Raw genomic sequence first — 17690 nt, forward strand, 5'->3', positions numbered from 1 at the left:
GGAGAAAAATGATTAAAGTTCCATATATGTCACTAGGTCTTTATTTTTTAAACTTCTTCAATGAAGGAATTTCTAAAACCAGATAAATGTATAGCTTCAAAATCTGAGATTTTGCAGATTTTATTATTTTTTTTTACTAAGAAGACAGTGATCTACATTTCCAAATGTCCTTTTTAAGTCAACAACAAAATGCCTCTTAGCCAGCCATTTTCCACAGCTGTATATGTATATGCGAGTCTGTTGCTGAGTAAATAGGTGCTATTGTATTATTAGCATTTCTAAAACAGTTTGTAAATCCCCTAAGGAGCCATGTTTGCTAATATGTTTTTTTTTTTTCAAACAAGAAACATCTTTATTAAATTATCATGTATGACATAGGCCATACTACATATACATAAATGGAAATAAGCCATAGCGACACCGTCTCAGTTGCAAACGTTATACATTGCAAACTTTACACATCACTGTGCATATCCAATCATTGTTAGTCAGCCATTACAAAGCTCATGCAAATCCTGCCTTCTTTTAGACCTTGCTCCTCCTCCTCCTCTGCAGCTGTTGATCCTGCATTTCCCATTTTTTCCCTATGTAATTTGGTCCTACCCTTTTCTAAAGATCCCAGTTCCAGTTGTTTTATCTCTCTTACTGTATTCACTACTTCTAGTACAGTTGTTTTAGATTTTGATTTCTAGTTTCTAGTAATAACCTTTTTTGGAAGCCATCATAATTAGACTCAGCAAGGCCTTACTATACATATACACACACATATATATATATAGATATATATATATATATATATATAGATAGATATATATATATAGATATATATAGATATATATAGATATATATATATATATAAATAGGCAATTCTGAGCTTGTATCACAGCTCAAAAAAAATCATTTTCACAGCAAGAAATTCTCCTGTTAGATTCTCGGCTGGAGTGCCTTCTGTATGGAGCCTGCATATCCCCCCAGTGGTCAACTGGCCTCCAAAAGACATACGTGAATGGGCGTGCCTTCGCTGAAGGTTGGGTGTCGGGCTGGCAACTCGGCACCATAAAAAAAATCTACTGCCAATCATTAGAGGACTGGAGGTCCACTTTGACGACCCCTAACCCGGAAAAGCCAAAAGGACAAACAACGTATTGGAAGTGTTTTATTGCTAATGGGGAGGGGTGGTTAATTCAACGTTACTCATATATACAGCTGCTGTAGATAGTTTTTGTGTGAAATGGTGTCCTGGCCCTGACATGTTTTTATAACTGGTTTTCTTTTCAGGCTCCCATCCTCAGATACATCCATCTAGCTCTTACTTCTATTAGGGTTATCCTCATGTCCATTATTCTCAGACCAACTCTAGTGTTGGACATGCTCATGTCCATCATTCTCAGACAGTAGTGCTGGGCATCCTCATGTCCATCATTCTCAGACTGACTGTAGTGTTGGGTATGCTCATGTCCATCATTCTCAGACTGACTATTGTTGGACATACCCACGTCCATCATTCTCAGACTGACTGTATTGTTGGACATGCTCATGTCTATCATTCTCAGACTGACTGTATTGTTGGGCATGCTCATGTCTATCATTCTCAGACTGACTGTATTGTTGGGCATGCTCATGTCTATCATTCTCAGACTGACTGTATTGTTGGGCATGCTCATGTCTATCATTCTCAGACTGACTGTATTGTTGGGCATGCTCATGTCCATCATTCCCAGACTGACTGTAGTGTTGGGCATCCTCATGTCCATCTATCTCAGACTGACTATAGTGCTAGGTATGCTCATGTCCATCATTTTCAGAGTGACTGTATTGTTGAACATGCTCATATCGATCATTCCCAGACTGACTGTAGTGTCGGGCATGCTCATATCGATCATTCCCAGACTGACTGTAGTGTCGGGCATTCTCATGTGCATCATTCTCAGAGTGACTGTAGTGTTGGACATGCTCATGTCCATCATTCTCAAACTAAATGTAGTTTTGGGAATCCTCATATCCATCATTCTCAAAGTGACTGTAGTGTTGGGCATGCTCACAGCCCCCCTCAATCCCCCAAGTTCTGGTACATGAAGCCATATTTCTAAGTCATCCCCTTGGTGGTGTACCTCAATTAGGACAGGCTGTACACCCTAGTCCCCTCTATTCCAACCTGCCTCCATCAGCTCCTGTATTGTGTAACCTCTAAGTCAGTCCTGTTCTCTGATGCTGCAGTTCCACAGCTACACTCCTCAGCATCACAGAGCCACATTTGGTCCGCAGAAGTAAGGGCCACAATTTGCAATACACACACTATACTGATCTTTTCACCCTGAATGCATTTCTGCTTCCATACACAGTTATACAAAGTCTGCTGCTCTGTGACTACTTAATTCTGGACAATAGTGAAGAATACTGGATGCCTTTACACATACTCAATACCTGTCAAAATGGTTCAGTGATAACAATGTTTAACAAGTGTTGTGAAAATTTGATGGGTATAGAGATTGCATGACCTGTTATTCTCTAGGAAACAGTAAACGTGTGGTCAGTTTGGCAGGAGTTATCTCACTTGCCTCCTTTCTTTCTTGATTCCATTTCAGGGGACTCTTCCCCCAAATCTTCACGTTTAAAAAGTGCTAAGTGCAGGGGAGTTAAGGAGGAGTGGCAGCCACCCCCCCCACTTAAAAATGATTAATGATCTATCTGCTCTATCTGTTCTATCTGTTTAGTTATCCAGCTATCCATATTCAGGCTTGTATTTGGGCCTAGCGTTTGTGGAGGATGTGTGTCTGAGCACATATTCAGAGACATTGGTTTGGCCAAAGCCATCAGGCATTTCTGCGAGAGAGAATTGTTTGAGGTCATTGGCTCACTGAGGTCACCTGGACTACGGCTTAGACTAAGCACCTCATTGGTTCTTTTGAGATTTCTTTCTTAAAAGCTGTCTCAGGTTTCAACTTTCTGTTACCTAACAAGTTCAGTTGTGAATGCTCGGCCATTTCACAGTGAACTGATCAAAGGAAGGACACTGAGGAAACTCGGAGCTATAATATATAACATTAAGTATCCTGTTTTATTTCTTTGTTATTTATAGCACTTTGTGTACTGTGTATTTTTCTAGCTAGTTTCAGTGTGTGTGAGGTATTAACTGGAAATTGTCCACTTTTATTAAGCATCTGTTGGGTTGTTTGTTTCTGATAACTGGTTGCAGTAAACTCTTTTTTTCTAGAGGCTCCTAGCTGTTTAAAACTTTCATTTAAAGGCTCACTGCTGCTTTTCAGCTGTGAAACATTTCTGCAGTTTGTTTCCCACTCTCCCGCCCTGCTGGTATAGTGTTTTTATAGTTGGTGGCTTTGCAGTTGCCCACCCCTAGTGTAAATTTGATCTGGGACCCTCCCTCCCAGTCTAGTGTCATTACCTCATTCTACCCAGTACAGGGAGAACATTTGAGAAGGCCAAATCAGCTTAGTTTCGGCTACTCCTTTCTCTCTTTCCACTAAAAAAAAAAAAAAAAAATTTATCTGCTTTTACTGTATTTGTGTTTTTTCCTACTTTATTTTGCTTTTGAGTCATCTTAAAAGTACACAATTGTATTTATTACTGCTTAGTGCAACTCATTCTAAGCCTTTTAGTTTAAGCAATTGGGCTTTAGACCAGTTGTTTTACATTAGGAAGGTTTGTGGGCTGCACTGTGGTGGCAGGACAGGTAGCTTACATCTTTCTAAGTTGGGAACTGCTGATTGAGGGCTCAGTGTCTGTTATTCTAAAAGTGTATTAGTTCTGGTTTAAGCACTTCTGCTTCAGGCCAGTTATTTTACATTAAGAAGGTTCATGGTCTGCACTCTTGTGGGAGAAGAGGCTGGACTCTGCCCTTCCGAGCTGGGAATTTCTGGTTAAAGGTTTATAGTGCCTGCATATTTGAACTATTTCTTACTGTAATTGGTACACCTTGTTTGCTGTAGCATAGACTAGATCCAGGCCTGCTGAATCTAGCTTTGTTTGTATGCTTGTTATTTCCCTGAAAAGCTAATTCCACCTAAAACGTGGCTTTTCGGCACTTCTGTGGATCCCTAGTGATATCTGCATTGCTTACTATACTTATTTCCTTGTTTCACTTGAAAGAAAGTTACTGTTTGTCATTTTTGCATTTAAGTTACCTGGCACTTGCTCACTAAAGCAATTATATAAGTCAGCACTAAAAAATTAAAGCACTACACCCTCACAAACTCCCCCTGGAGTACCTTGCTCCCCCCATTGGCCATTTTTTTCAATTATAAAGAAATTCCCAATACTATTCTAGCATGTCCAAAGGTCAGTTGTCAATCTCCTCTCCAGTCCAGCTGGGGAATCTGGGAATCTTGAGGCAATGTTACAACTGCCTCATGTACACAGACAACCCTCTCCTCCTCCCAACAAATTCCAACACATGTGAGAGATGCAACCATATAGCCAAACTGGAGGCTAAGCTCTCTCAACTCAGTACTGGCGTAACCAGTCAGGAGGAGAAGTAAACCACACTCACTACAATTCCAGTCTCACATAAACCTACCACGACAGCAAACCAAACACATACACACACAAAAACATACTTGGAGGCTCTAAATAAAAATCTGCCTAAGCAGCAGAGACCTCTAAAGCAGACACCCAAGCAACCGCTACCCCAAAACAAAACACGTGCAACACATAGCTCACAAAGCCAGTGTGCCGAACAGTCACAGCCCTTAAGGCTAAACAACACACCTGATACACTTGTAATAGGTGATTCTATCATCAGGCACACTGACGTCCCGCTCACCAGGCTGAACAAGGAGAAGGTCATGGTGAGCTGCCTGTCAGGCGCTAGGATCCACCACACAACACAAGCACTCGGGTCACTCCAAGGCAAGTACAAATATGACTGTCATTTACCATGCCGGTGTGAATGACCGGAGACGTACCTCCCTGGGCTACATGAAAAGAGACAGAGGAGCTCTCTGAGCATGTAGCCCAGGCCGGTATGACCCTGACCTTGAGTAGCATCTTACCCTCACCAAGAATGATGCCACAGTATGAAGACAAGATTATCAATTTCAACAACTGGCTTAAGTATTGGTGTCATTCAAAGGGAATCCAATGCCTGTCAGCCTGGGATGACATGCTCGACAAGCCACAATGCTTCGCTAGGGACAGCTTGCACCTGTCACCCCTGGGCTTTCGGATATTGGCAAAGGCTCTTGCTACCCCCATAGTGCCTTTTTTGGGCAAGGCTCAAAAGACAAACCTACCTCCATAGGTATCACAAGGGATAAGAAACTAAGAGTAATGCTACTCAATGCCAGAAGTCTAAACCTCAAGATGCACGCACTCGAAACTTAGCATGGAGAACATCGATATCTGTGCAGTAACAGAAACCTGGTTCAAGGCTCTCAAGAGCACCCCAGCACTACCAGGTTATACCTCAGACCATGCTTTTCGGCCCCAAAACTTGGACCGAACCACAAAAGGAGGGGGAGTATCAATATTCGTCAAAGATACCCACACCTCCAGGTTGGTGGCACAGCACGAAGCATCAGAGACTATCCATGTGCAACTAACAGTGGGTAAAACTGCCTTCCAGTTTATAGCCTGCTACAGACCACCCTCCCAAACCCAGGATCCCCACTCGGCCTTCCTGAGAACACTGGAAAATATGAAGGTCTCTCCAAACACCATTATATTGGGTGACTTCAACTACCCAACCATAGACTGGGAGCATTACTCTAGCTCCAACACCCTAGCCCAAAGGTTCCTAGAATTTATAAACTCAAATGCTATGGAACAACTTGTTACCACTCCCACAAGAGGGAAAACATACTGGACCTGATCATCACCAACATGGGGACTCTATGCTCCAGACCAGAAGTGTATCCCTCACTGGTAAGATAAGACCATAAACTAATCTCACTGGATATTCACATCCCGACCCCACCCCATGCCCAGAAAACCACAGTGAAAAACTTCTCTAAAGCAAATTTCACACTCCTCAAAACCGAGGTGGAATCCTTCAAAGCCCCCGGGCCTGTGGATAATACAGCCCAGACCACAAAATCCTTTATAAACGCATTCTATGAACAACTTCAGGAATGCATGGATCATGCAATCCCAAATAAAACAAAGACCCAATCCTCCAAAGGGAGATGTCCTGTCTGGTGAACCCCAGCCATAAACAAACTATACAATAGAAGGAGGAAGCTACTACATGAGAGCAAAATCCCAAAAAGGTAAGGCATCTCTGATCAGTATTAGCAAAAAAACTACGGACACTCATAAAATCATCTAAGGCCAGCTTAGAGAGAAAAATTGCACAGGACACTAAGGATAATCACAAGGCTTTCTTTAGTTATGTTAGGAACCTGGGTGGGAATTCCCAGATATGCGCAGAATTAGTGCAAAATGACAAAAAATACACAGAACCCACAGACATTGCCAATATTCTAGCTGACAGGTTCAGCGCAAACTCCCCCCCCCCCACCAAAAGGGCTAATATCTATCCCAGCAGAGTGCTGCCACCCCTGACATCTGCTCAGGTAAGAGCTGCCCTCTCCAAAGCAAAAAACACAGCATCAATGGGACCAGACGGTGTCCCAGGCTGGGTCCTACATGAACTCCAAGAAGAGCTAAACCCAAACCTAAAACTACTGATGTTAAGTTGTCCATCTCGCCTTCATTCTTACTGGATGGGTTCGGAGCCGATCCTCAGCTCCGACTCAGCCAATACTAAAGCTCGAGAGCCAATTCCACTGGCTCGAGGCTCCCCTATATCCCACAATGCTAGGCGGTAACTACTCAGATCTCATTTGCCGCTTAGCTGACGAAGTGCTTCTTCTACCGGCTCTGGCAGGTTAGTAGGTTTTCTGATAAGAAACTTTTTTCAACCCCTAAATTTTGTTCCTTTAACCATAGTTTTATTTGTAGTATTTCAGATAGTTTAAATCGGGTCCCCCTCTAGTGTCTAAAATCCCTTTTTATTTCCTTCTTAACTTTTAGGCCTTTGGCCCTTCCTTCCCCAAGTCCTTCAGTGTGACTGAATTTTTATTTTTGCTTAAGGGTGTGCTTGTGTTTTTCACTCTAAGTTACTATGTCTAAAGACTCTAAGGTCTCAGGTTTCAAGAAGTGTGATTCGTGCTGTCAGTAAATGTCTGACAGACGGTCACACTTCTTGTGTGTATTGCCTGGGACCTTTGCACCTGCAGGACTCATGTGATGTGTGCCATGGTTTCAGCCCTAGAGTCCTGCAGGAACGCAAAAATAAATTGATTTTGTGTGGCTTATTGGAAGCCTGAAGGCCCCCTGACCCAGTCTGTGTCGGGGAGGCCTTCTAAGACTTCTAGACAGTCGGCTCCGGCTTCAGAGCCGTCCTCTGGAAGCATCAAAACTGCTTCGACATCGGCTCCGGCTGGAGCCGATGTTTCCAAGCCTCATACTATTACCTCAGCTCCGGCCGGAGCCGAGGCTAAGACTCAGTTGGCTCTGATACTTTTATTGGAGCAACCTTTAAGAAAGAGATCTAGGTCTCCCTCCATTGGCTCCATTCACTCAGCACCAGGATCCCCTCTTCTTTCGGAGTGGAGCCATAGATCGCATTCCTCATGGTCTTCCAGGCTATCTGACAATGATTTGCAAAGGGTAGTGAGTAGACTTCTCAAGTCCGAGGAGCCGGCCCAAATGCTTCATAGCCCGACTCCGTCAGTGGCTATTTCTGTCCCTCAATGTGTTCCTCCTCCGACTCCTTTGAGCTCGGAGCCATGACTGTCGGTGCGTTGGATCCAATACCTTCCCTTTTGGCTCTGTCATCTGCTCCGATCTCCTCTTTGGAGGGATCTCGGCGCCGAGCTTCCCTCGTCGTCTCCGAGGGGGCGAGTGGCATCGGACTCTTGTCCGAACCTGCTCTCCCTCTCAGTGCTTCGGCACTGGTGAGTTCAGCTCCGACATCGGTCTCTGAGCCATCCCTGTCAGTGCCGGGGGAGTCCTAGTCTCTTCGGAGCAGGGACCTCCGGCCTTGCCCAATAGGGGTGCCTTCGAGGTCATGCGGAGCATGCTAGAACCAGTGTCTGCCCCACAGTCGGCTCCATCAGCCCCTCTATTATCAGTGCCTGTGGTGATTTCTACACACACCCTTGCTTCAGACCGCAGAGAGCCAACTCCTCAAGTTTCCCCATTGGGAATTTCCTCCTCTTCCGAGGCCTCTCCTGACCTGGTAGGAGAACCCCCTAGGAAGAGGCAGTGCAAGAGGAAGCACACTGACTCCCCTGAGTCTATCATCTCTGACACTGACTTAGAGGAATCTGAAGGTTCCCCTCGATCCCCCTCTGAGGATGTCTCCTTTGCTGACATCCTTGAGATCCTGAAACAGAGGGGGAACTGGCCAGCCCTTAACCCTTCAGAGGATGAGTCAGTGTACCTTGAGGCGCTCAGCTCTCGCCCCTCTACCTCCTGGGTGTCCCCTCCCTTTGACCCCCTTATGGAAGTGGTGGCAAAGAAGGCCTGGACGGCTCCTGATTCAGTGGAACCCACCCCGAGGAAGCCGTCTAAGTTTATTACTGCCCCTAGAGATAAAGATTTTTTTATCTAAAGGCGTCCCCGTTGATGCCATGGTGGTGGCCGCAGCCACTAAGAAGGAGTTAGCCAATCCTTCGCTACCTGTCCATCCTCCTAATAAGGAATCTAGGACCATGGACAGGTACAGTAAGCGGATGTTCTCATCAGTGACCTTTTCAATGCGGTCGCTGAACTACTTATGTCACTTCACTCATCTCCAGAGAGATTTACTCAAGGATATGAGTGAAGAGGTAAAGGATCCAACAGCTGAGGGGTTCCAAGACACAATGAACTCCCAGTTGACAACCCTGAACTCAGTTAACTCCTCCATGCAGCTTATCTCATATACTGCGGATGGAGCGAGCAGAGCCGCAGGCACAGGCGTTGCCCTACGACGTCACGCCTGGATGCGGCTGTGCAACTTTGCGGACCCTTTCAAGGCGTCCTTCACCAATTCCCCCTTTGATGGATCATCCTTGTTTGGTCCTCAGGTAAAGGATACATTGACTAGGTGCGAGGTGGAAGGTAAGACTCTCTGCCGTGGGAGTCCGTTTTTCTACCCCTTCTAGGCCTTATCCTAAAGGTCAGAGGGGAGGAAAGATGTGGTTCCGCAAACAAACCCAGGGAGTCTCATCTGACGCACAAGGTTGATTCCCCTCTAGAGGCAGAGGGGGGAATAACAATAGAAGCCACCCTAGAGGCAGAGGAGGTCCGAAAAAACCAGGGTAGCAGAGAAACTTTCTCTGATAAACCCTTTCAGCATCCCTGAGGAGCTGCCCGGCTGTCCACCTTCGGAGGCAGTTGGGGGAAGATTATCCCTGTACCCAAAAGCCTGGCTTTCCCTTACACAAGACAAATGGGTACAGTCGATCATATCAGAGGGTTACAAAATTCCCTTTATTCACATTCCATCCCAACCCAAAGGATCCCTTCCAGACGTTCCACCCAGTCTAAGGGAACAAGCAGCACTAGAAATTTCAAAGCTGCTATCAAAAAGAGCTATCCAATCAGTCCCAGCAGACCAACAAGGATCCGGAATCTACTCAAAATTCTTTTTGGTACCAAAAAAGACAGGGGACTGGAGACCCATACTGGATCTCAGCAACTTAAACAAGTATGTCAAAAAAACAAAATTCCGGATGGTCACGCTACAGTCCATTCTACCCTTCTTGGGTCAGGACAATTGGATGTGCTCGATAGATCTTCAGGACGCGTACTACCATATAAAGATGAACAGACGCTCCAGGAGATTTCTCCGCTTCAGGCTGGGAGCTAATCACTACCAGTTCAGAGCCCTGCCCTTTGGTACTCACTACAGCCCCCCCCCCCCGAGTGTTTACCAAATGCATGGCAGTGGTCGCGGCTCACTTGAGACGTCAAGGATTCCAGGTGTTTCCATATTTAGACGACTGGCTCCTTAATGCCACCACCAGACTTCAACTACTTCTATCCAGAGACTTCACTATCCAAACTTGCCAAGCTCTAGACATTTCAATAAATTTAGAAAACTCTGCCTTGTCGCCTTGTCAATCTATTACCTTTAAAGGCGCCACATTAGACACACTCAATCTTTCAGCAAGACTTACAGAGCAGAGAGTATCAGACATCCGCAAACATGTTTACCTTCTCTTACAATACAACAAAGTCAAAGCCAGACTAGTTTTGAAGGTATTCGGACTCATGGCAGCAGCAATCCCCCTTCTCCCCTTAGCTCGCTTCCATATGAGGATCCTGCAATGGATGCTGTTTACTCAATGGTCCTTCCAACAGCTCCCGATGTCCCACACCATATTGATAACTCAATCATGCAAGAATCAACTGTCTTGGTGGATCACATCACCTCAGGTTCTCCAAGGAAGACCCTTCACTCTCCCTCCCCCAGTCGCCACGTTGACAACAGATGCCTCCCTGATTGGGTGGGGGGGGCATCAGGGCAGGACAGTCCAGGGCACGTGGCAAACTTTCGAGTGCCACTTGCACATAAATGTCTTAGAGACGAGAGCAGTGCTTTAAGCGTTGCAAGCCCTTCACGACTCTCTTCCCACAGGGACTACTGCAATTCAGGCGGACAACATGTCCGTAGTGTGGTACATCAACAAACAAGGTGGAACCAGATCATACCCCTTATGTTGAGAGGCACTCAGACTTTGGCAATGGGCAATCTCTTCTCAGCGATTTCTGGTACCAACGCACATTCCCGGGAAGCCCAACGTGATTGCAGACAAGTTGAGCAGGGCAATTCATGCCCCACGAGTGGTCTCTGAAGAAATCAGTACTGGAAGAAGTGTTCCAACGATGGAGCCAGCCATGCTGCGATCTTTTTGCTACTCCCCAAAACAGCAAGTGTCACGACTTCTTCACTCTCTTACCTTTACCAGGCCATCCCACCAGAGATGCTCTAGTCCACGATTGGCCCCGGGGAATTCTGTATGCCTTTCCCCCTTTTCCACTGATAACTCAACTAATTCAGAAAGCCATCGCCTTGAGAGTGACAATGATCCTCATTGCCCCTTACTGGCCTCGACAGATATGGTTTCCGTTCCTTCGTTACCTTTTGGAGCAGCCTTGGCATCTGGACCCAGTGCCAGATCTGTTGACCCACCAATCGGGCCAGCTGCACCAATCTCTTCATTCTCTCACTCTCACAGCGTGGTTTCTCCGATTCCAACCTTAGCCAGGCTTCCCTTAATATCTCGCTCGGTCCGAGATATCTTGATAGCCTCTCTTAAATCTTCTACCCGGAAGATTTATAATAGCAAATGGAAACGCTTCTCCTTTTGGGCGACATCAAAAAATATAGATCCCTTCACTGCACCTATCCAGTCTATTCTTGACTTTTTAGCAGAACTCTTTCCATTTAGGATCTTCATCTACCATTAGAGTTCAGTTGGCTGCTGATAATCATGTAGGTGTCTCGGAGTCTAGCATCATGGCTCACAAACTCTGCGAAGCCTTTTTAAGGGGCGTTTTTCTTCTCAAACCTCCAATCAAAGATCCCCCGCCTCAATGGGACTTGAACTTGGTTCTGGCATCCTTAATCCTTCCCCCTTTCGAACCAGCGGCTTCATGTTCTCTGAAGTTGCTTTCATGGAAGACACTTTCTAGTAGCCATAACTTCAGCGAGAAGGATATCTGAACTCCATGCTCTGTGCAGTCGCCCTCCTTACTTAGTGTTTCACAAAGATAAGGTATCCCTCCGTACTAATCCATCCTTTTTGCCCAAGGTATTTTCTCAAACAAACCTAAACCAAACGATTGATCTCCCCATCTTTTTCCCTAACTATTCCAACAGGTCGGAACAAAAGCTACATTTTCTGGATGTTCACCGCCAACTTAGATATTATTTAGACAGGACTAAACAATTCAGGAAATCTGATCAGCTTTTTCTATCATATGCGAAAGGGAAATTGGGCCATCCAGTTACTAAAGTTACCCTTTCTAGGTGACTCACCTCTACAATTACCTTCATCTATGAGATCAGACATCAAAAATTACCTTCAAGACCTAGAGCTCATTCAACTAGGGCATTAGCTACATCCGTAGCTTTTCAGGACAGGCTGTCAATAGATTCCATTTGTGCACCAGCCACTTGGGCTTCTCCTCATAACTTCATTTCACATTACAAATTGGACATGGTCTCCAGAAACCATGCCAACTTTGGTTCCACTGTTCTCAAGAGTCTGTTCCGATAGGCCACCCGGGATAAGGTGCTAGGGATGCGGTCCCATCCAGCAAGAATGAAGGCGACAGAGACAACTTAACATTAAGAAGTTATGTACCTACCATAACGTTCCATGTTAGTTGTCTTCTTCTAGCCTTCTTTCTTGCGTCCCACCCTCCTTCCCCCAAGTCTGGACAGACCGATAGGAATTCATTTTGTGATCTTCCTCTGGAAGAGTTTCATTTCCACACATTCTACCACCTCTATTTCCCCTTTTGTTAGGTCTGGGATACCTTACACTCTGGTTTATATAGAGGTGGGTTACCCTTCTCCATACTATGGAGACTAGAATTGCTTGGTCTAGCTATCAAACAAGATCCGGGTAGTTACCGCCTAGCATTGTGGGATATAGGGGAGCCTTGAGCCGGTGGAATTAGCTCTCGAGCTTTAGTATTGGCCGAGTCGGAGCCGAGGATCGGCTCCGAACCCATCCAGCAAGAAAGAAGGCGAGAAGACGACAAGTAATATGGAACGTTATGGTAGGTACATAACTTCTTATTCAATCTCAGCCTTACTACAGGATATGTACCCAAAGAGTGGCATACAGCAACAGTGGTCCCTCTCCACAAAGGTGGTGCCTCAACGGATCCTGGAAACTATCACCCCATAAGTCTCACTAGCTTGGTCTGCAAAGCCATGGAAAGGATCATCATGGACCTTATAAAGATATTGGGGACCTACAGACACTGGATCCTACCCAGTTCGGCTTAAAGGGCAGATCCTGCCTCTGAAACCTGGTCAATTTCTTTGAAACAGTCACCAAGGCCATTGACAAGGGGAAGGTGGTCCACACAGCCTACCTGGACCTCGCAAAAGCCTTCGATACAATACCCCACTTGGGCATTATAGATAAGCTCACCAGCTTAAATATAAACCCCTATGTCACTAGATGGGTTGCAAATTGGCTCAAGGACAGAACCCACATGGTTAGAATAGCTGGAGCCTTGTCAGACTCCAAACCAGTTACAAGTGGCGTCCCACAAGGCTCAGTCCTGGGACCTCTCTTGTTCGGTATATATTTCTCGGAGGTACAGGCCAACATGGAAGGACTGTGGCTGACCAAGTTCGCAGATGACTGCAAACTGGGCGCCATAATAGACTCTCCAGCTGACACAAGTATCCTCCAAAAGGGCCTCATAGAAACAGACAACTGGTGCCAGAGCCATGGCCTCAAGCTAAACGCCAAAAAGTGTATAGTCATCCCCTATGGCAAAAACAAAGTGCCCACAAATTACCACATAGGTGGCAATCCATTAAGTACAGAAGACGTAATTAGGGACCCAAGTTGATAGCAATCTCTCATTTGACAACCACGTGGCCAAAGTGGTTAGAAAAACATTTTATATAGCCCACCTAATCATGAATGGATTCACATCTAGATCAGGGGAGGTCATCGTGCCTCTTTAGTCATCCCTCATCAGGCCCATAATAGAGTACAATGCCCCTTTTGGGATGTACCTTACCAGACACCTGCAGCAACTGGAAAGACCCCAAAAGTACCTCACCAAGAGGATCAAGGGGCTCAAACAGATGCCGTATGCTGCCCGGTTAAAGAAACTCCAGCTCTACTCAGTGGCATACCGCCTGCTCAGAGGCAATCTGTGCCTGACGTATAAAGCCATGTCCAACCCGGAATTAATGGACATGCTGCACCTCAGAAAATCCAAATCCCATCGAGCTACGCGCTCGAGGGACTTGAACCTCAGCACTGAAATAAATAGGACATGCTGGAAAGACAGATTCATAACCCAGAGGCTCCCTTCACTCTGGAATAAAATCCCGGTCCAGGTTAGGCAGAGTCCCTCATTGACTCTCTTCAAGAGGAATCTTGATGAGTGGATGGGAGATCGTAGGTTTACCCTGGGTATCACTTCTGTGTCACTGTTAGACAGAGGCACAGTATACTAACCTCGAAAAAGGGCATAGCAAAATTAATTTAAAATGGGTGGCGAAAGCCATACACACTCTGGCTAGGCTTATAAATGCCCTAGGACAGATAGCCTAGTATGAACCTATAAAAATAATGCCTGATCACCTAGTCAGTTAAAAATGCCAATAGTTAGCAAACAACACCCAACTCTGTTTGCTTGAATAATGACATCACAGTGACTCCAGACCAGCATGTAACCCTGAGTCTAGTGTTTTATAACACCCTAGTTGTGGGTGCCTAGTCCGTGGCTACCATGACATTAGTCTAGTATAAAATGCTTTTTTCTTAGATTATTAAGTGAGAAAATGTTTTATAACTTTACTTTTCTAAGCTTAGCCCTTACTGGTTTTCTGATTCTCCCCTCTTTGTGGTATGCACTAATGATAGAAATGTGACAATGTGTTTCTTCATTTTTTTTACTTGCTTTCACCCAGAAACAAGTTTTATTTCTGTGGACCAGTTTCAAATCAGTCAACACTTAAGTGGAAAATTATTTACTGTAATCAGATATATATTTAAGTTTGTTGTGTTCAGTTTATCACATATTGAAGCTGGTGTATTTTTTATGTATGTGCCAACAGAAGTAAAACTATGGAAACACAAGAAGAGTTAATCGAACTTTTGGAGGATTTAGACAAAGCAAGAGACAACAGTAAAGAACCTCTCTCGTTACAAGAACGTTATGAACGGTAAGTGCTAGAAAAAGGTACAAGTGTTATATGCATACATTTATAAGTTGTCTATGAAATGTTTCTCTGCTCCAACTACAAATACCAACTGTTTTAATGCAAAGTTTTTGTAATGCAATGCACATTTAAAGGTACACAGATCACACCTTGAAATACCATTTTGGATGAAATGTGTTAAAACAGTGATGTTACAATTTTATTTCCAAAGCTGTTTACATTAACATAAGAAAATTGGGATTCAAACTGAGTATCAACAGTGATATTTCCTTGCACTCCCCCCCAATGTAACAAATACTGTAGCTTAACAAATTAATTCTACAATCACCGAAACACACACCTACAGTCATATTCATGGTTAGTTTTGGCAGCATAGGGTGCTGGTGCTGTCTTCTGCTTTGGAAATAGCCAGGTGGGAGTTAAGGGGGTGCATACTTCTCAACTTCTTTACACACGAATTCTGGAGAAAGTGAAAAATAATTGAGGGACAAAGGCCCAAAACTCAGGGCAATTTTAAATATGCCTCATAGGTTGACAGCCAGTTATTAGGCTAATGACACTAAAGGGCATTTTTAAGACTAGTTATGCTTCCAAAATGTATCGGACAGCTTTGGTACCACTTATCTTATAGGAAGGGTAACTTGGGTATAAGTGTCATGCATTTACAGGATTCTTCTTTCTAACAAGGACACAAGTGACAGACCTGGGGTAAGTTTACACTTCCCCATCCATTGATCCAAGTTGTGCTTGAATAAGTGCAGTGAGGAACCTTGCTTCACATAGCTGGGACATCTGTTCAAGAGAAGGGGTATTCTCTGAGACCCATTCCTATGTTTCCAACAGGTTTTATTTATGTTGCAGATGAGGTTTAGGTCCAAGATCATGCATTTCTGATGTTATTTGTTTTGTGAATGTGTAACAGGTCCATACGTTCTGGATACGTGGATGGACGGCAGATGGCTATCCAACAAATAATGTAGGGGGTTACACCTTATTTTGTAAGCTTGTCTATAATAACTCAGTGGGATATTGTGTCAAATGCTTTGGCCAGGTCAACTAAGGCAGTATGCACTATTTTACCCTTGTCTAATGCTTTGGTCACCTTCTCAAAGAAGTCCACCAGGTTAAGTAGGCATGACCTGGCTTTGATGAAACCAAACTGGGTTGGATAGAATGTCTGAAGGTTTTCTATGTTGTTATTTATCAAGTCCAAGATTATTCATTTCATGGTCTTACATATGAGACTAGTCAGGGTTATGGGTTCCCAGGACCATGGATGGCCTGCCCTTGTGCAGAAGGATGACAACTGCAGTCCTCCATTCTTCTATTATGAAACCTGTTTGCAGGCCATGACTGAATATGACTTCTAGTGGGTCTAATAGTTCATGTTTCCTGCTATGAAGGAGGCATACCTCTAAACCTCCTAGAACAAGAAATCTGGAAAAGGTCATAAATGATGGGGGGACAAAGGTCCAAAACTAGGGACAGTTTTTAAATATTGCCCTTACAGTCTTAGAAAGTTGATAGAACAACAGGTTTTACCTTAACATGTATTTTTCTGAAGGGTATGAAGTTTGAAACTCAATTGTCTATCATTATTTTCTGACCTCAATCCTCATTGATTTGCCAGAAAACCAAAATTTTATGAAGAACAGACTAAAAATGTTTGAGAGGTATGGAAGGAGGTATTCTGGGATATTATTAGGTCCCACTTAAAAGGTTAATCATGTTTTGCATCGACATGCATTTTCTTAACAATAGGAAATGTGCAACTGCAACTTCTGAGTTTATCAGAAAAACAATAATTTTATGAGGGGAAAAGGCAAAAATATACGTCAGTATCAGGGACAGTTGAGGGTTATTGGTGGGGTGCTAGCCACTCTTACAAACAAATTAAATGAAAATGTAGTTTTCTCATGTAGTTGATTAGGGATATAACTGCAAAAGTAGGAGTACTTTATAAAAGTTATGCATCTGATCCAGTGATTCTGTTCTCAAAACAATTTAGAAGGGGGTGGTGGGTATGATAAAATTATACTGCATTGGCTACATGATGCATTTGACGTATCAGAAATATTCAGAGGTGTACAGGACTGTCAGAGAATGAGACATCTGATGAGGATTCACAAATTAGATTAGTTTTACCCCCGTAACATACATACACACACACACACACGCGCACACACACACACACACACACACACACACACACACACACACACACACACACACACACACACACACACAGAAAGCTCTATCCTTCCTGTGTCCCTGGCATGCAACAAGTATCAGCTATGTCTGTGCATGACTTCTATGCTTTTCAAAAGGCCCTGCAAAAGCAGAACATCCATTACTGATAAAGCTATTGGACTGTTGTAATTGTAGATCACCACATAGGACATCTACACAAGGTTCCCTTTTTCACTGTCTTGTTCTTGTGATCAACTATATAGAGATAATAAATTATGTACAAAAATATCAGAAAATTACATCAGTTTGTGCCTTTGCTTTGTGCATGGAATTTGTACCACACATAAAAAGTGTGAGTTAAGCCGTGGTGGTGCAGCGGTAGCGTTGTTGCCTCACAGCAAGAGGTTCTCCCATTTGATTCTCAGCTGGAGCGCCTTCTGTGTGGAGTCTGCATGTCCTTCCTGCGGTCGAGTGGTGTTCAAAAGACATGCATAGAATGGGTTTGCCTTCGATGAAGGTTGGGCGTCGAGCTGGCACCTTAGCACCCGTAAAAAATCTACTGCCAATCAATAGCAGACCAGAGTTCCGCTGTGGCGACCCCTAACCAGGAAAAGCCAAAAGA

At 44.3% G+C, this 17690-nt stretch overlaps 1 protein-coding gene across 1 annotated transcript in view; it reads left to right on the forward strand.

Annotated features, from left to right (window-relative positions):
* Positions 1-17690, forward strand: part of LOC122808624 (trichohyalin-like) — a gene marked incomplete in the record, with an annotated part of 76801 nt that overhangs the window by 26731 nt on the left and 32380 nt on the right. The window contains 1 exon segment of the mRNA XM_044079593.1: positions 14774-14881. Within this exon segment, the coding sequence (XP_043935528.1) occupies positions 14774-14881 (108 nt within the window).

The sequence above is a fragment of the Protopterus annectens genome, chromosome 1.part1 (assembly GCF_019279795.1).
Source record: "Protopterus annectens isolate FY-2018-M chromosome 1.part1, PAN1.0, whole genome shotgun sequence".
Taxonomy (NCBI): Eukaryota; Metazoa; Chordata; order Ceratodontiformes; family Protopteridae; genus Protopterus; species Protopterus annectens.